Source organism: Cyphellophora europaea (assembly GCF_000365145.1).
Source record: "Cyphellophora europaea CBS 101466 unplaced genomic scaffold supercont1.10, whole genome shotgun sequence".
In the NCBI taxonomy this organism is placed as follows: domain Eukaryota; kingdom Fungi; phylum Ascomycota; class Eurotiomycetes; order Chaetothyriales; family Cyphellophoraceae; genus Cyphellophora; species Cyphellophora europaea.
Window position 1 is genome coordinate 248,420 of NW_008481798.1, and position 18,378 is coordinate 266,797.

Below are 18,378 nucleotides of genomic sequence, written 5' to 3' on the forward strand. Positions count from 1 at the left end.
TTTACGGCAGGCTTGGAGTGGAGAGTGGTCTGTGGAAAGCATTTCGGGGAGGCCTGCAACAATCCCATCAAAAATATTTGACAGGCAAGAATGCCTTTCCTCGGGATGCATAAATGAATCGAAGATGGTGGGATGTTGAGAATGTAGGTTGGCAACTGGCAAGTTTGCGGGACGGGGGTGCATTAGGCGGAATTTTAATAAAGGTGAGGAAATGGAATGAGCGGGAGGACATACTGTAGCATCAAGGACATGCCTGGAGTGATGGGGTGAGGGGGCTACGACTTCTAAGTACATGCTTCAGCGGGTCGATGCAGCAGAGCTAGCTGCAACTCCAGGCACGAGGGCTGGGAATGGTTGATGTACGAGTGGCAGGCCTAAGAAATCGACGAAGATGCCCAAGTAATGGAGGAAGCTTGTGGCGAGGAATACTCACCCCAAAGCTTCAGAAGACTGGCGCCTAGTCGCCGCCTGGGACTTGACCATGGTCGACGGGTAGGGGCACTAGAGAGCTGTATGAGGGCAATGCCTGAAGGCCAGGGATCGGCACTAAATGAACGCGTGTTCAGGCCAAGGCCAGCTTGTGGCGCGCGTAGGGGCAATGGTACCTGGGATGTCGCTGTCGCCGGGCTCAGTAGCAGGAGGCGGCGGCGGCAGCAGCAGGAGCAGGAGCAGCAGCAATAGAGCCAGACGCCCCAGAGCGAGGCACATCCAGATGAGGTGCTGTGTGGCGGCATCTGGGATCAGCAGCTGTGCAGCCAAGTAGAGGGTTGCTGGAGAGCCAATCCTTCCGGGCGCTGCAGGCGGCGCCCACCAGCACAGAGCTGGCAGCTGCTCTGGCGACAACACAGTTGCAGGGCTCACTTTCCGTGTCAAATGTCAAGTAAAATCCCAGGTTTGGGACTGCGAGGCCCAGAACGGTGCCGCTTTAACGAACCTGATGCCTCGGCGACGGGCCTGAAGGCCTTGAGGTGTATCCCTGGACCGTCATTGTTTATGGGTGGCGCGAGCCGCGTCCAACTTTGAAGAAGAGCGCGTCTGTTACATAGCAGGGCAACTCCCAGATGACAACACGGAACGAACGAACACCCATTTCTAATTGTCGTAATAATCAACCAGCTCCTGACAACCCGATACAACATGCACCTTCAACCTCATGGCTCAATAAATCACATGAGGAATGCGTACGAACGGAATAGCACCGCGCAGCATCGTGCAGACGCTGGAGGGAAGTCCTCTGAAACACCATGGTGGGATCCCTAAATGAGTGGCTAACGACCGCCAGAAGCTCAGGCTGCTTTAGCTAATGGCCAAACACCGAGCGAAACAGGTAGGCAAGAAGAGATGGGGTGGGATAATTAGGTGTCAGACCGAGAATAAGCGGTAGCTGCAGTTAAGGGAGGGGCACGCATAGGCTGCAGTTGATCACGATCAGGGAGGGAAAAGGGCAGGAGCGACCGCCAACATCAGACAGGGAAGAGGAAAGAGCAACCACCGAGATCAGTGACACCTTGCCCAAAAACTTTGGATTAGGGGCGGAAGTCTGCATGGCCTTCGGGGTACCAGGCCAATAAGGGACGTCGTAAGCACCAGCTGCAGCTCGAGGTGGAGACAGGCGCTTCCTTGGGGGTGAGGGTGCCAAAAGATCAACCCGCCAGGACACGCTTTTCAGGGTTTTAAAGACCGCCCAACCTTCCGGCCACTCGCCCACTTTCTTCGACCTCACACCTCTCACCTTCCTTTCCGGCCTTGCCCCAAGCTCCAGTTAAGCATCCCCAAATTATTGACTGTAGCTCTATCCCGACCCGTACCTACTTTTAACCCACACGTCGTTATCATGGCAAAGAAAACTGCCGCTGCTGCTGCCGCGGCCTCGTCGACCGACAACGAGTCTGCCACCACTCAGGTCAACGTCGCTGATTTTGCTCGTACCCGCGACAGTGTGAGTACTATTCATATTTCATTCCTTCACAGTTACCTGCCCCTCCCCCAATTACGCGCTTCCCCAACCAGCGCGTCCGCGGCAACAAAGGCCCCATGGACACAACATCAGCCACCACTCTTGCCGCTGCCATCGACAAGCGCTATACATCCATGATGTCCCACAGTACGCGAGTACCTGTCACAAACGACCTCATCCTGCACTGTCTACGCGACCAAAATGCATTGCACTCCCTCTGGGTTCAAGCAGTATAATGCATTCGCAAAGCCACTTCACAAATATCGTCATCCGAGAACTCCTGCTAACTAAGCTGTCCAGGTCATTGTTGCCCTTGCTACCCTCCAGACATCTGTTCAAGACCTCTCTCGAGCTTACATCAACCATGCCAACACCGTCCTTGCCCCAGGCCGAGGCGGCTCGCTGGATGCCAACCTGACCAACATCCTCTCTGAGTCTGGTCTATTGGCTACTGCCAACGCAGTTTCGCGCCCCGCTGCTCTCGCCGAGCCTGAGGGTGACGGCAAGAAGAAGCGCAAGAGAACTCCTCACGACCCCAATGCCCCCAAGCGTGCCTTGACGCCATACTTCCTCTACATGCAGAGCGCCAGATCCCAGATCGCGAAGGAGCTTGGTGATCAAGCGAAGCCCAAGGAGGTCGCCGATGAGGGTACTCGCCGATGGACTGCCATGCCAGCCGCTGACAAGGCTGTAAGTTGATATGCTCAAGAAAGTTCTACTGTTACTAATACCGTCTAGATCTGGGACTCTCAATACCAGAAGAATCTTGCCGCCTACCGTGTCAAGATGGCTGCATACAAGGCCGGCCAGCCTGTACCCAGTGATGAGGAAGCTGCTCGTCTTGTCGAGGCAGGCAAGGCACCTACTGATGAGGTCGTCGCCGATGCTGAGGCCGACACCGATGAGGAGACCTCGCCGGAGCCTGTCAAGGAGCCTACCCCTCCTGCTAAGACATCTAAGCGCAGAAAGACCCAGGACACCCCCGCTAAGGTGGAGGCAACTCCTAAGTCACCAGAGAAGGAGAAGAAGAGCAAGAAGGCCAAGGCTGAGGTTGAAAAGGCGACTCCGGCTTCGACATCCAAGACTGAGAAGAAGAAGAAGTCCAAGAAGGCTTAGGCGGTAGTAATGGTGTCGACGGTGTATTGAAGTCATGTTGTGCTGCACCATGCAAACTCGGCTCACTGCCGTTCGAGCATGTTCTTGACAGTTTGTCACTGTTCATATGAGGCTTCGGCGTTTGTACCGGGTTTCACGGAAGGGATGTGGATGGATTACGAGAGTACAATACCATGATCATTGTTTCAAGCATTCCTCTTGCATGTCCCCACAGCCTCAGCTCACCAGCTACCCCTCGTCGCCTCAGCCTGATCAGCCTCGCCGGCGTCTTGATCGCTGATTCGACACCCCACCATTTGCCTTTTTTCTGCCGCCTGAGGACCGGTACTTACCATATCGTGCCCCGCATTCGCTTGACACACCTGATTCGCTCATGCTGAACCTCCACTGATAGACGGAATGTATAAGACCAGCGCGATGAGATGGCTGGCCACCATATTGTCACTTCTGTAATTTGGACAGCTTCCAGTTGGCTCTAACGAGGACCCGCAATCATGCAGCTTGTCCCAAGAGAGGTAAGACGACCGGGACGTCCGTGTATAAAATCTCGTAGCTAACACCATGTTTTGTGATAGCTTGATAAGCTCGTCACAGCACAGCTTGGCTTTCTTGCCCAGCGACGACTTGCTAGAGGTGTTAAGCTGAATCATGCGGAGGCTGTTGTATGATCTAATTCCACTCCTAGGATCAAATGGAGCTTTGGCTTACCATCTGATATTCAGGCTTTGATAGCGAGCAACCTGCAAGAGGTGCGTTCCTTCGGTGTCGATTGCCTTTCTGAGACTGACCATTGCTAGCTCATTCGTGATGGCAACCATTCAGTTGCCTCTCTCATGTCTCTAGGGGCGACCATGCTAGGCCGTCGTCATGTCTTACCATCTGTCCCTGCGACTCTTACGGAGTTACAGGTCGAGGGCACATTTCCTACCGGCACGTACCTCGTGACCGTGCATCATCCTGTCGCCTCGGATGACGGCGACCTGGAGAAGGCTCTATATGGAAGCTTTCTACCTGTGCCGAACAATGAGGCGTTTCCTCTGGTGGACGCCAGCGAGTATGATCATCCGTTCAATGTTTGAGTAAATGACAAGCTAACGGGGTCTCAGGTACGAGTCAACAAAGATGCCAGGAGCAGTCGTTGTCAAGAAAGCCGCCAATATCGTACTCAATGAGGGAAGGAAAAGAATCAGATTAAAGGTCACAAGCAAAGGCGACAGACCTATTCAAGTATGTTCTAGGCCTACCTCCCCAAACCAACCCGTGTCTCTGCCGTCTGAATATCCTCTAACACCCAAAACCAGGTTGGTTCCCATTACCACTTCATCGAAACCAATCCCCTCCTCTCCTTCGACCGTGTCGCCGCCTACGGTTACCGCCTCGATATCGCGGCCGGTACCTCGGTCCGCTTTGAGCCCGGCGACACTAAGACCGTCACTCTCGTCGAGATCTCCGGCAACCGCGTTATCCACGGCGGCAACGACCTTGCTAATGGTACTGTCGACCTCTCGCGTACAGATGAGATCCTCCAGAAACTCCAGGCCGCAGGCTTCGCGCACACGCCATCCCCGGAAGATATCACGCAGTCCACCTCAGATCCCTTCAGCATGACGAGGGCCGACTACGCCGGTATGTTCGGCCCCACGACAGGCGACCGCGTGCGCCTCGGCGCTACCGATCTCTGGGTTCGTGTCGAGAAGGATCTTACGATCTATGGCGAAGAGTGCAAGTTCGGTGGTGGTAAGACACTGCGCGAAGGTATGGGTCAGGCTTCCAACCGACCTGACGCCTCTGTACTCGATACTGTTATCACAAACGCGCTGATAGTCGACTACACGGGTATCTACAAGGCTGATATCGGCATTAAGCATGGGAACATTGTGGGCATTGGCAAGGCGGGCAACCCAGACGTAATGGAGGGCGTCAGTCCCGATCTGGTGGTTGGTAACGGCACGGATGTCATCGCAGCTGAAGGCTCCATTATCACTGCGGGTGGCTTCGATACACATATCCACCTGATCTGTCCACAGCAGGCGTACGAAAGTGTTGCAGCGGGCATCACGACGTATCTGGCTGGTGGCACGGGTCCGAGCCAGGGCACAAGCGCCACAACATGCACGCCTGGCAAGTGGCATATGGAGATGATGCTCAAAGCGGTGGACAACCTGCCTATCAACTACGGCATTACGGGCAAGGGAAACGACAGCGGGCCCCAGGCGCTCAGAGAGAGTATCGAGGCTGGAGCCTGTGGAATGAAGCTGCACGAGGATTGGGGCACTACTCCTGCCGCAATCGATACGTGCCTGTCAGTGTGCGACGAATACGACGTGCAGTGCATGATCCACACCGACACACTCAATGAGTCCGGCTTCGTGGAGAGCACCATCGCAGCCTTCAAAGACCGCGCGATCCACACCTACCACACCGAAGGCGCCGGCGGCGGACACGCGCCAGACATCATCCGCGTGGTGGAGAACGCGAACGTGCTGCCCTCGTCGACAAACCCGACCCGACCCTATACGCGTAACACGCTCGACGAGCACCTGGATATGCTGATGGTGTGCCACCACCTGAGCCGCAACATCCCGGAAGACGTTGCCTTCGCTGAGAGCCGGATTCGCGCCGAGACGATCGCGGCCGAGGACGTGCTGCACGACCTGGGCGCCATCAGCATGATGTCCTCGGACTCGCAGGCCATGGGCCGCTGCGGCGAGGTCATCCTGCGCACCTGGCACACGGCGCACAAGAACAAGGTGCAGCGCGGCCAGCTGGAGGAAGACAAGCATGACCCGGAGGCGGACAACTTCCGCGCGAAGCGCTACGTGAGCAAGTACACGATCAACCCGGCGGTCGCGCAGGGAATGGGCCACCTCATCGGCAGCGTCGAGGTCGGCAAGGTCGCGGACTTGGTGCTGTGGAAGCCGGCCAACTTCGGAACCAAGCCCAGCACCGTCATCAAGAGCGGCATGATCAGTTGGGCAATGATGGTATGTCCCCTTCTCTCTCACAACCCCTCCCTTGATACCTACACAAGATCCTAACCCCCCATTCCTCCCAAACAGGGCGACCCCAATGCCTCCATCCCCACCATCGAACCCATCAGCATGCGGCCCATGTTCGCTCCCCTCGTCCCCTCCACCTCCATCACCTTCGTCAGCGCCGCCTCCGTCTCCTCCGGTACCATCGCCAAATACGGGCTGCGCAAGCGCGTCGAACCCGTCAAGAACTGTCGCAACGTCGGCAAGAAGGACATGCGCTTCAACGATTCCATGCCGAAGATGAGTGTGGACCCGGAGAGTTATAGGGTCGAGGCTGACGGGGTGCATTGTATCGCTGAGCCGAGCGAGAGGCTGCCGCTTGGACAGGCGTTTTTCGTGTTTTAGGGCGGGGGGGAGGAGAAGAAGGGGGAGGAGTAAAACCGAGGGCGGCCATGTTGGTCAGGTGAGAGAGGGCGCGAGTAAGTGTCGGAAGGGCAGAAGGCATCGTATACGGCGCGGGCGAGACAACGAGGCAGAGACAACTCGGGGACCAGTTGTGATGACGCGAGACTTGAGGCAAGCTGGGACGGGCGACTAGGTATGGACACAAGCTATGAGCATGTAAGGCACGTTCTCTGAATACGCCGAAATTTCATTATTCGAGCTGTTTTGGAGCAAGTAGCATAAATATTGCAGTGAAGCTGGTATTTTTCAGTATATCATAATGTCTGCTTGGTTTGCGCCCCCTTGGGAAAGGCTGAGAGGAAGGTGTTTCGTAAAAGTCGTCCAGCCCGAAAGAAACCAATTGTGTGCATCATCCGGCACACGAACAATAGTTGGCCAGGATGTCGAGAAGAGGAGCGAGTGAGGCTTCCTTGAAGTCCCTGTCTATATGTTCCTGCCATCCGACCGAGGAAAAATGTAGGTCGCCGGGTTTTCCTTTTCTTGTCGGAAAATCTGAGCCCCAAGCTGATTGTGCCGGGTCTGGGTAGGCCCAAAGGCCTGCTGCTGTACCACCTGCCACGGCGTCAAGGCTAAATTTGCCCATTAGGTGATACGGCGAATGCGCGGTTCCTGCGTCTGTACAAACACCTAACGCCCCAGGACTCATCGCATATGCGGGTCCACGATTTCTTCGCGTTTGTCAATGTCTCGTCAGTCATTGGCACCCCGACCCGTTGTGTGCGTCATCCATCATCTCTATCACATTTACACAGGGGTCGGTGCACTTCCCCTCGCTCTGCTAGGCAGATGATTGGGATCAACCGCCTGACCAGCATTGACGTACTTCCTACCACCAACCCCACTGACGGTCGCTACCCGCGTGGGCAGGCCCGCTGCGCGTTGATTGCTTCTATCCCATTCTGAGTGATGCCGTCGGCCATCGGTGCCGCTGCCGCTACTGCTCTCCCGGCTAAGTGGAGCGCCAGAAATATCTGGAAAACGAATGCCTGGTGCACTGCGCGGATCCAAGCCTGGTTGTGGGAGTATGGGTGAGTCAGGCCCTGAGTGATTGGGATCGTTGAACATGTCGTTTCGGAATTGCACCTTGCCGCTATAGGGGCGCGGTTGTGCGGGAGGGGGGTAATGCATTGGCATGGCTGCTGTGTAAGGTACCTGCTGGGGCTGGGGCTTGCGTGGGTAGTACTCGGGACGGAGCGGGACAGGCGGTTTGGGTGTGGGCGGTGCTTCTAATTTTCGGTAGCTTGCGTCCGAAGAATGGCGCCGTTTGTGCGACCTGAAGAAGGAGGGCGGCCAGAGGCTGTTACGTCGACGTTTGGGCGACTCATCACGCTCGGATTTGCGATGTCGTGAAGCACGCTGATCGAGGTGCGAGTTCTCGGAGGAGGCGTCGCTACTGGAGTTGTGGCGAGAATGCGGAGAGCGACCATCTGATATGCGATGGCGATGATCGGATATTTGCTGAGAAGGTGGACGAGAGTGATGGTGCTGTGAGCTGGAGGGGGGTCGTCCGGGACGGTCAGGCGTAGAAGTGGTGTGGGAGCGCTGGCGGGTGTTCTGAGGAGGCCTTTGGGCGGAGTGGCTACGGGCTTTTCTGGGACTGCGCCCATTGGGTCCCCAGTGCGACGGACGGTCAACGGGGACGGGGACGGGAATTGCGACCGGAACAGATGAGATAGCATCCGGGACACTGCTTCTCCGTCTGTATGCATCGATGCGAGCTTGATCCTCGGCCGAGCTGTTGCGTGAGCCATTCTGGAAGTAGCCATCTTTCCGGTCTTCAGGATATGGCGATTGATAGGGTGAGTGCTTGAGGCGGCGCATGTAATTATCCTGGTTCAAGTGGCCGGTGACATTATTGTACCAATCCTCCATCTCCGGATCGGGTTGTGAGGGAAAGCAAGACTTGGGTAGCGGGGTTGGAAAGGTACCGCCATCTGGTCTGGGGATGCGGTATATCTGAACCGCTTTCTGCAAGAAGTCGACACTTTCGTCTGGAGAAAGTAGCAGTTGTAGGGTCTGCCATCGTGCAAAGCCATGTGGGGTTAGGCAGGGAATACAGGGTATTTCGAAGGGAGTATGGGTAGGCTGTAGGCTGTGGAAGCAGCCAAAGGTCTTGTAGATGAAGGATAGGCCATTGTCGCCCGACTTGAGGAAGAGGGTATCGTAGTTGCCGCCGACGCGACGGTAGAAGGCAGCAAGACGTTGCGGGGTGAGTTCGGGCCCTATTCCGTCTTCATTCGTAACCTGATCTCATGGTTAGTCGTCGGGGTGGCTGCAATGGCGGGGAACTGACAATGCACTTTGCGAGACCGATGCAGAGGTCTTCGAGTTGCTGAGTCGCCGTCTTGTCTTGCTTTATCAGGTACTTCCATCGAAACGCACTCGAGTCGCCATTCTGATCCATAGTGGCGGTATGATGGCCGTGGAGGCCTCAGGAAGTGGGTAAGAGGTAGAGTTCATGCGCATTCATGGCTATACGGACGGGAAAGATTGCGACAGGTGAGGCCGTCATTTGTCGATTGGGCCGACGCAGAAATGAGAGATGCAGCGACACGCAGGTTGTCGAGGTGCAGTGCCGTGGTGCAGTAGCACATGGCTGCTATCAATCAGGTGGTGAGTGGGCGTGGAACCACACCGCCAGATGCCACAAGCTCCATCAAGATCCGGCACAAACTCAAGCATGCACGCCCAGCCTGTTGCAGCACCCACTCCCCAGCCCATTCGTCCTGTCCATGCATTAATTCATCGAATCACACATGGACCCTGCCAGGAATTTTGCCCCCTGCCAGCTCTGATCCTCTGCCACCGCGGGTTGTGGATCGTCATGGGGTTCTGCCGCCTGGGCTTGGGACATGCAAGTCGTCTGCCCACCATCACTGGCACCAAAGTCCGCCTGTCCGCACCACCGCCAAAAAGGCCCCCTCGAGTGTCGCCTATTCAACCACCCGCGTGTCTGCCTGTAGTGGGCACTTGACGCCGCCTAGACCGAGTCACTCGCAAGCAATACTTCCTCGCGTCATAATCCCCCACATCCGACCCCCGCCATGCATACGCTATGCACACCTCGCCCGTCAGTGGCCCAGATAAGCTTGAATGAATAAGATACGAGGGCGGCAGTGGCTCGCTGTGCGTCAGGACTATTACATCCGCTATCTCGAGCTAGGCAACTGTCCCCCAAGAAATGCTTCACGACGCCTTGCAGCTGGAATAGAGCAAAGTTTTGAGGTCCGACCCGTTGAAAAGGACTCCGCATTACGACCCTCCCCGTTTGGCCTGTCACACTGGAAAGAATGGGGGGCTCAGTCTCTTATGAACCTACCAATAAAGGAAGCTATCTGACCCCGCCCCGCTGGCTTCATCATAATGTCTTGGTGAAGCGCGCCTGGAACCACCCGGCGCTCAACCCGGATGCCCCGTTCGCGGCAGGCGTCTTCTAATACCCCTGCCTGTCCATCGGGCACAATTTCGTCGGCTCCCGCCTGCAGCAGCATGACCTGCACATTGCTTCTAGCGCTTCCGATCTCTTCCAAACCTCGCTTGGTCTCCCATGTCGACATAAGGAATGGTGTAAGATATCGGTAGGGCAACCACTTCTGCGGGTATAGTGCGACCAACATGGCTCGCAGGTCAACAAAAGGCGTCTCCAGCAATATACCAGAGATACGATCGAACTGTGCGCGGTCCTTTCTGAGAAGATTCGCCGCTGCAAGTGTCGCTACTCCGGAGCCGATGGACTGGCCCCAAAGTACAATCTTGGTGTCCTGACTGTACCGCCCGAGAACCCATTGCAGCGCGACTTTCGCATCGAGCTCAATCCCTTTCTGCGAAGGACTTCCACTCGAGGTCCAGAACCCACGATACGACAAAGCCACCATACTGACACATCCCGTCGCATTCCACGCTTCGGAATTCTGGACCGTTTTCAGGATCTGCGAGAGAAAAGGCAACCGTGGAGGCAGCGAGGATGCATTGCCCTGGAAATACAAGACAACAACCTGACTCGGTTTCGGCGGCTCTTCTGCATGATCCGTGTGGCCCTCAAGCAGTTTCAGAGCTGTCCCGTCGACTGATTGAAGGTCATGCTCTGTCCACCGAACTGGTCTGCACTGTATTGTATAGTCACCGACTTTCTCTGAGCGAGAAAACGGCGGCACTGATGGCATATAGATGATTTTGTTCTGGAAAACCACCATCATCAGGCACTTGTACGTCCAGAGCGTCAACAAGAGCCCAGTGAAGACTGCTGGCGGCGTCATAATGGCAGTAATGACTTCAGAGCTGAAGTGGCGTGGACGCTCTGCCCGCCAACAGGATCGTCCATGCTTCCAAGTGATTGCTCGAAGTCGCCGCGGGAAGATACCATGCCCCCGGATAAAGGTCGATGTACCCGGCAGCCAGGCTCTATGTCTGATACATTGCATCGAAGTCAGTAGACAATGACCTGAGCCTCGCTTCAAGACTTCGGCGAATGCTTGACGAGGGATTAAACAGTGCTCCAAGGTTGGTATGAGTTGATGTCAACTTCGACTTGCAACTCGATTGTTGCGCGATACCTATCTGGTACTAGCCTCATTACAGCCTTCCTGTTACAGGACAAGGCTCTCCTCCCCTTTTCTCACCACCCATCAAACAAGCCATTCTGGACTTGAATCAGGTAAAGCAAGGTAAGTGGGCGTCGCCATAAGTAAGTTCCGAGTGAAGAGAGCCAGATTTGATGAAGCAATGTCTCAAGGAGCTGCAAGCCATTCACTGGGATCAACTATTTCAGCACCACTCAATTTTGTGGTACATATGCTTCTTACCCCATCGTCTGCCCTTGGCTACCCTCAAGAATGCCTTATCGAGCCGCGTATACTACGCAACTAGTATCAGAGTGAAGATCCTTATCACTCTGCTGCTGCTGAGGCCTTACCGCTGACAACCTGCCGAATTATCTACAGCTTAGGTACCTCCTCAGTCCATGGCATAGGCCTTCGTTTTCACATTGGTTTTCATGCAAGCGGGTACTACACAACCCTGGTCTGAACATTTGAAGACTACTCGACCTTGCTTTGGTGGAACGCAAGTTCTTTTCATTTCAGCTTTCTCGACTTTTTTTCACTTCAGCTTTTCCCCAGCCTCTAAACCTCAATCGAAGCCTTTAGCAACTCATGAGCCACAGTCGCGATGTCGCAAGTTATCAAAGAAGAAGATCTCACCAACGACGGAAGATGGATGGTCCATCCAGAACTTGGAAGTGTCCGTACAGGTCCACGAGGGAATCGCTATTGGCACATCATTGGCCGGTCGCCTGATCGCGGCAGCCTAGAGCCAATGAGTTCAGGTGAGAGCGAGCTCATGGCTATGTTCAGCGGTCGGCAGAAAAATCGTCGACAAGTCCCCGACCAAGGAATTGGGCCCTTGGGCACCGGTGAATCTGCATACATTGATCCGAGAAGAGCACTACTACTGCCAAAACCAGTCCAGAGGATCAAAGCGGAGGAAGACAGCGAAGTGGGGGTATCATACATTGAGTGCTCAAAGTCCTGGCAAGAAAGGTCCAGCAGGCCGGATCCCCACGCTGCTCTCCCATCAGAACTCATGGTGCAACATAACAGGTCGTCGACACCGCCACCATCACAGTCTCCACCGTCACCAACAACAAGGACTCCCACACTGGCACCATCACCGACGCCTACATCATCACCAGAGATTTTTCCAATTCATGGAGGACAAGAAGACAATCCTGCTTGCGATTGTCCTATCCACTTGGAGTGTCAGGTAAGAGAAGGTCATCTTATTGATTGCCGTATCCTTGTTCCGATCTGGAAAGAGTGGCGGGACCGACAAGAAAATAACAATCCCTGGGAGTAAGGCTCCTCTTCGCATTCTGCTATCGCTACTAATCCCCCATCAGTTTCGCTGCCGACTACGGAGAGCCTGAGATGTTTGCCACACCACAACAGATTCAGGCAATTGAGCCACTGTTACAACGGGTTGCCGATGCTGTGCCCGCAACTAACGCAATACGACATCTCTATGCGTGCGTTGGAACCTGGATCCACACTATGGGAAACCACTCGGTACGTGAGGATGACCTGCATGCTACCAACGTGATTCTTGTTCTCGAACAATTCCTAAGCGACGACAACATGCCGTTACGACAAGCCAAGCGTGTTCCACCAGAGATCCAAGAGGATTTACTCATCATTCTACGGAAATGGCAAGTTGGTGACTTTGGCGTACGTCCACACCGCGGATTTATTCGCAATGACCGAGGCCGCTGGGAGCGGGACCCGGATTGGCACTTCGGTCGGAGCGGCAAGTTCTTTGGCCACGGGCACCTCGTCAATGGACAGCGGTGGGTCGACCGTAAGACGCTCTGGCTTGACGGCGCGCATGCTGAATGGATGGCAGGCATAGCGGGGAACGCAAGGGAGGGCGCGTACAGTGTTGTGATGGGCTTGCATCGGCCAACCACTAAGCAGGTGTACGCGGATGTGGATTGCAGAGAGGTGATCTATTACATGAGCACGGCCTTGCAACCCCAACAAGGCGAGTTGCCGACGAACGTGTGCGATCCGGATGATGAGGACGTCGACGTTGATCCTGCGGAAGCGACAAGGGGCGCAAAGGCGCTGATGAAGAGCCATGAGTTGAAGCAGGTTGTACGGGTTTTCAGGTCGTGGAAGGCGCACAAAAAAGTGCCACTGCGGCCAGACTCAGGCTTCAGATATGACGGGCTCTACAAGGTGGTGGACTACGAGCTGCTCAACAACAGGAGGCAGATTTATCGGTTCAAAATGGTCCGGGAGCGCACCGGTCAAGGGCCGATCAGAGGCGTTAAAGTCGACATCGAGAAGAAGCGCAAAAGGGACGGACAAGAGCGTGTGAGTGGGAGATCGACGCGGAGGAAAACGAATAGAGCGTGAGATTTCAATCCAGGAACAGAGGAGCCTTGCGGAAATGGGATGAAAGAGCTTGAATTGAGCTGCTGGAAATGATTGAGCTATGCGAAAGGACTGAGCTACGAGAAACAAGTGAGCTAGTAGACACGGGACGGGACGATCTAAGCGAGGCACAACAATTCAACATGGACATACGACATGACAGAGAATGGCCCTGTCGGTGAGAGTCTACGAATTTGGACTTGATGAGCCGGAAGCGCAGCTCTAATGACACCGCCATAGCAGAAAACATCCAGGACGAGAGAGCCTGCACGATATGACAGACCAGCCCCAAAGGTCAGCCTCGTCTGCAGCTTCTCGAGCTTCTCGACGACCTAGAGACATCGTCATGAACTTTCATCGTGACTTCCAACCTCGAGTTTCATCGTGAGATTCATCATGAGATCCACGGCGAGGTCCAGCGTGCCTACCGATCCGCCCCATACGGCCCAATGTATTATATCTTATCCTCTCACTCTCTCTCGCTCTCCAACTACTGACAAAGTCACCGCCCATCTGCTTCACTTGCTCCTCACTCCTCCCCCCATCACCTAGCTAGTCGAGAACAAATGCCTCTCATTCGTCCCTAACAACACCTTGGAGCCATGAAGGACTCTCACACTCTCTGCCTCGCCTTCCGGTGCTCGAGCTGTAGGTACTGCGTGTGAGCTATGAATCGCAGCTCATCCTGTGCCTCTTTCTCCGTGAATGTCACGATCGTGCTCATCTCATTGACTGTTTAGGTGTTGAGCTTGCTTGAGGCCAGGTATCGCTCAGACCTCAACCCACATTCGCTCTCCCCGCATAAATACTCTGTCGCAAGACCAGGCCCGCCCTCTTGCCAGAGATGAGAGCTGAGGTCAAAATCGGCAAGTGGTGAGGTGTGGCGGAAGCCTCGAATGGTAGATAAGGCTTGCTGAGGCTCAATCGACGGGGGAATCATATTGTACAATCGATATCTACACAACTGATATACAGAACCCACCACGCTACGATATTTCCTCATCACTTTCTGCTTCCTGCCGCTCTGTCTTTCTCTTATCCAACCTCTGAGCCGCCTTAGTCACAGCCCTCAAGTTCCCGAAACTCAACACATCGCCAATCCTGTCTCTGCCCGTCACCAGCATCACCAGCCTGTCGATGCCACACCCCCACCCCCCCGTCGGTGGCAAGCCCCACTCCAACGCTCCAATATAGTCTTCGTCAACCTTCATTGCCTCGTCATCCACGGCGTCGCCTTCCTCCACACGCGCGTATTTCTGCTGGTCGATGAACTTCCGACGCTGCTCGAATGGGGAATTCTCCTCCTCGTAACAGTTGACGATCTCCTTTCCGCGAATGAAAAGTTCGGCGCGAGCGGCGACGGGCTGGTGGTTGGGGGCGGTGGGGTGGATGAAGGACTTGGAGAGGGGCGAGAGACACTCGGGGGTGTTAATGATCCAGGTTGGGGTATGACATTGTGGCTCGAGGTAGTGAGACGAGAGCTTGTCGAGCAGGCGGGGAAGTGTGGGGATGTCGGGCATGGGGATGGACTTGTCCCGGAATATGTGCATGAGGTCTGTGCGAGCTGTGGGTGATGTCAAACTGGGAAGAGGAGTTTGCAATGCGGCGTTGATGGCGGGCACAAAGTCCAGTTGTGGGAAGGACTGGGTAGCACACTGCTGCCATTCTGACACGATAGCAGAGTCGAAGGAGCCTGCTGGAGCTCCAGCTTCGATCGAGTCAGCTATTTGATTAAGAATACCCTCTGTGTAGGTCACGAGGCCGCCGAGGTTGAGGTGCGCAGCATAGAATTCGCACGTAGTAAATTCAGGGTTGTGAGTCTTGTCTAGGCCTTCATTGCGAAAGGAGGGCCCGATCTCGAAGACCTCAGTCAAGCCGCCCACCAACAACCGCTTGAGCCAGAGCTCAGGAGCGATTCGCAAGGAGAGTCTGCGATCGGTGAACTCGGTAGCTGCAGTGAGGAATGGTCGAGCAGTTGCGCCACCGGATTCTGCACCCAGAATGGGAGTTTGAACCTCCACAAAGTCATCTTCTTCAAGCATGCGTCGAAGCGTCTGAATGAGTAGCGAGCGGACTTTGACCGTTTTGACGAGATCCGGATAGGTCAGCATCTCAACATGTCTTCCTGATGTCGAATCATGGTCCAGATCACGCTCTGAGAGAGCCTGAGGCACAGGTAGTCGTTGTAGACAGGGTGCTCGAAGCACTGGTAGCTCCACGGCCTGAAGTGAGCGCTGGCCGGTCTTCGTGGTGTAGCTCGAGCCGCGCACTGTGATATGGTCGCCGCGACGGAAAAGACGGGCAGCATCACGAAAGGCTTCCAGCGTCACATCCGCAAGTTCGGCGAGATTCAATTTGATCTGCAATACCTCGCCGCCCCCACCCGTGATATCGAAAAATGCCAGGCGTTTGCCACTAAAGCGGGTTGCAGTTATTCTTCCGGCGACCTGGAGGACCGGGGTCTCCTGTGACAATATTGAGTCTTTGTCGCCATGTTGCACTTGTACCCTATGTCTGATGGCTTGTAGAGGCTTCAGTTTGGAACTTGGCTCGGCGGTATTCTTGAGAGTTCTGAGATCGTGGATGGCTTCTGCGGTAGACCAGCGGGGGTAGGGTGCTACGCGGGCATGCTCGAGTTCGGTGATTCTTTCTTTTACTTCCTTGGACGTGAAGTCGTCGTATTGTGCAGTGTGCTGCAGTCCCCCATAGGGCCTTGTAGAGAGATTTCGCTGGGAGTGACTCGGTTCAGTCAGGAAGAATCTACAAAGTCGTGGGTCAGCTTGGCCTTACACGAGCAGGCGGAGGGCAGGTGGCATCTGTTTCTGGTCCGAAATTCTCTTGAGAGTGGTTGTGATCAAGTGCATGTCGTAGCATGCATCACTCGCAGCGGTTCTTTCACATCTTGTCTCTTCATCTTGGCGGCGTAGGAACAGAAGGATTCGACACTTACCTCGAGAGATGGCGACAGCATGGCTGAGCTCGTGACTGCCATGTTGGCCTGGGAAGCATGAGCTCGACACATAAGCCGATCGTGGATGGGTTGGCGGTGATGTATGGTGTCGGAGAAGTTCTAGGTATGTACAGGTGCAATACGAAACTGCCAGTGGTAGGGTGGGCAGAGCGACACAAAGACGCAGCTCTAGACGCAGCTCCGCAGTGGAATGCTGGCTGAAGCTGGCAGCGGTAGTGCCCCGAGACACGGCACGATCAGCTCGAGGAAATTCGCTACAGGCATTGGGCACTCGCTATTAAAGTTCAGCGTCGGTCGGTGGGTCGGCACTTGTTTGGACAGTCCGGACCCTCCTTATGAAGTCGCCTTGAACCTGTAATGCACTGTTCTAGATATCCTGAGCATCGGTGGTATCTCTCCTACGGGTGGAAGGAGCATCGACGTTTTTTGTATGCTCTGAACGCGCCCCAGTAGTATCAAAAGTTGATGCCTCTATCTGATGTCCATCACTATGCGCCATGCCAGCCGATAGCCAGCCCCGAAGGGCCTGCGACCGTTGCCACAACATCAAAGAACGCTGCCAGTGGTCTCCAGACTCGGACGTCTGTCAACGATGCCTTCGCTTGGGCCACGACTGCCAGACACTCCGTCCAGTTCAAAGGCTCGGCAGGAAGCCACGCTCTCAGGCGTTGAGGACCCTTCCACTTCATGGCGCTCCACAACCTCCGCTCGGCTATGGCGACGCCCCTTTGGACGCTCGTTCTTTCACTGAGCGGTCAGATTCTGCAAGCCATGCTAGTCACGCCTCGCCAGCTGAATCAGCTGATAGTCCGCGGACCAGAGACCTCACGAAGGCCTTCGCTGATATGACCGGCCTCAGTGACGCAGAAAGGGAGCTTTGCTCTGTCTGCTTCGCCAAAAGCGACGCCGCCGGCCAATTTACCTTGGGACCGAGCTTTCATTTCACCCATCGCGCCGACCTGACTTATAGGCTCAGCTCAGCCGTCCCCGAGCTAAAAGACGCTTTCGTGGCTTGTGCTGTCATCATGGCCCGCCATCAGAATCTTGCTGTCTCTCAGAAAGCGGTCGAGCTTTGTGCGCGTAAGGCTGCGGTCGGTATTGCCTCGCTGCGTATGTTGCAGGTCAGAAAGCGAGAAGACGTGAGTGTCTGTCTCGTTCTCGGCATGGTTATCGTCACGTACAGCCTTTTCATGGCCACAGGTGAGGGTCGAGCCATCTGCGCCTCGGCTCTTACCCATGTCAGGCCCTGGTATCGATCTCCCAATGTCCATTTCGAAATAGACGAGTACGCATATCTCATCTGCTTGATGTACACCGAGATGATTGAATGCATCCTTGAGTCCGATGTCCCAACCCTCAGGTACGGAGATTTTGGCAAACATGTTACCTGGGTCGACAGGTATATGGGCCTCTCACCTCCAGTGCTGACGTTTTTTTACGATCTCTGTCAGCTCGGCAACTCTCTGCGCAACACTCGAAATACTGAAGACGAGGCAACGCAACGGCGAATGCATGAAATTGAGTCGAGCATCAAACGATGGATGCCATTGACGCCGGCCGGCTTCCCAGACCGCTATACTCATATCGAGGTGCTTCAAATCATGACTCAGATCAAGTCTCTGAGGCAAGCTGCCTTGCTGGTCTTGCATCGCTTGCGCTTTCCGTATGGTGTTCAAGATGAGAAAGGTCTCGCTTTATCAGACTCCATCCTTCTGGAATGTGGCCTGGCCATGCAGCATATCCCAGGGGTCCCAATGGGTATGGATATCGCCTTTGTCATTGCTTGCTTCGAGCCAAAGGAAGAATGGCATCAGCAAGAAACCCTGACCCAAGTTGCCGATTATTTGAAGTTTTCTGATGCTTTCCACGAAAAGATTAGAGCCATGTTGCAGCAGATTTGGAGAGCGAAAATCGTTCGACGCGATATCTACTGGTTCGACATTCCATCTTTCCTCTCATAACCGG

The 18,378-nt window shown here is 54.9% G+C and overlaps 7 protein-coding genes across 7 annotated transcripts; 4 read left to right on the top strand and 3 right to left on the bottom strand.

Annotated features, from left to right (window-relative positions):
* Window positions 1-1,834: 1,834 nt before the first annotated feature.
* HMPREF1541_09174 (uncharacterized protein) lies at window positions 1,835-3,073 on the top strand (the record flags this gene model as incomplete). The annotated part of the gene is made up of 3 exons (XM_008713849.1): window positions 1,835-1,939; window positions 2,258-2,647; window positions 2,696-3,073. 3 exons carry the CDS (start codon window positions 1,835-1,837, stop codon window positions 3,071-3,073), a joined length of 873 nt encoding a protein of 290 aa, XP_008712071.1.
* Window positions 3,074-3,567: 494 nt separating this feature from the next.
* On the top strand, window positions 3,568-6,453 carry HMPREF1541_09175 (urease; the record flags this gene model as incomplete). Its single annotated transcript, XM_008713850.1, has 7 exons — window positions 3,568-3,588; window positions 3,649-3,735; window positions 3,796-3,822; window positions 3,871-4,127; window positions 4,180-4,300; window positions 4,375-6,057; window positions 6,133-6,453. The coding sequence occupies 7 exons, from the start codon at window positions 3,568-3,570 to the stop codon at window positions 6,451-6,453; spliced, it is 2,517 nt and encodes an 838-aa protein (XP_008712072.1).
* A 1,286-nt stretch (window positions 6,454-7,739) lies between these two features.
* Window positions 7,740-8,917, bottom strand: HMPREF1541_09176 (uncharacterized protein; the record flags this gene model as incomplete). The annotated part of the gene is made up of 3 exons (XM_008713851.1): window positions 7,740-8,110; window positions 8,142-8,757; window positions 8,807-8,917. The coding sequence occupies 3 exons, from the start codon at window positions 8,915-8,917 to the stop codon at window positions 7,740-7,742; spliced, it is 1,098 nt and encodes a 365-aa protein (XP_008712073.1).
* Window positions 8,918-9,812: 895 nt separating this feature from the next.
* On the bottom strand, window positions 9,813-10,769 carry HMPREF1541_09177 (uncharacterized protein; the record flags this gene model as incomplete). Its single annotated transcript, XM_008713852.1, has 1 exon — window positions 9,813-10,769. The coding sequence occupies one exon, from the start codon at window positions 10,767-10,769 to the stop codon at window positions 9,813-9,815; it is 957 nt and encodes a 318-aa protein (XP_008712074.1).
* Window positions 10,770-11,679: 910 nt separating this feature from the next.
* On the top strand, window positions 11,680-13,424 carry HMPREF1541_09178 (uncharacterized protein; the record flags this gene model as incomplete). The annotated part of the gene is made up of 2 exons (XM_008713853.1): window positions 11,680-12,362; window positions 12,410-13,424. 2 exons carry the CDS (start codon window positions 11,680-11,682, stop codon window positions 13,422-13,424), a joined length of 1,698 nt encoding a protein of 565 aa, XP_008712075.1.
* A 1,004-nt stretch (window positions 13,425-14,428) lies between these two features.
* Window positions 14,429-16,306, bottom strand: HMPREF1541_09179 (lysine-tRNA ligase; the record flags this gene model as incomplete). Its single annotated transcript, XM_008713854.1, has 2 exons — window positions 14,429-16,181; window positions 16,233-16,306. 2 exons carry the CDS (start codon window positions 16,304-16,306, stop codon window positions 14,429-14,431), a joined length of 1,827 nt encoding a protein of 608 aa, XP_008712076.1.
* Window positions 16,307-16,910: 604 nt separating this feature from the next.
* Window positions 16,911-18,374, top strand: HMPREF1541_09180 (uncharacterized protein; the record flags this gene model as incomplete). The annotated part of the gene is made up of 1 exon (XM_008713855.1): window positions 16,911-18,374. The coding sequence occupies one exon, from the start codon at window positions 16,911-16,913 to the stop codon at window positions 18,372-18,374; it is 1,464 nt and encodes a 487-aa protein (XP_008712077.1).
* Window positions 18,375-18,378: the final 4 nt, after the last annotated feature.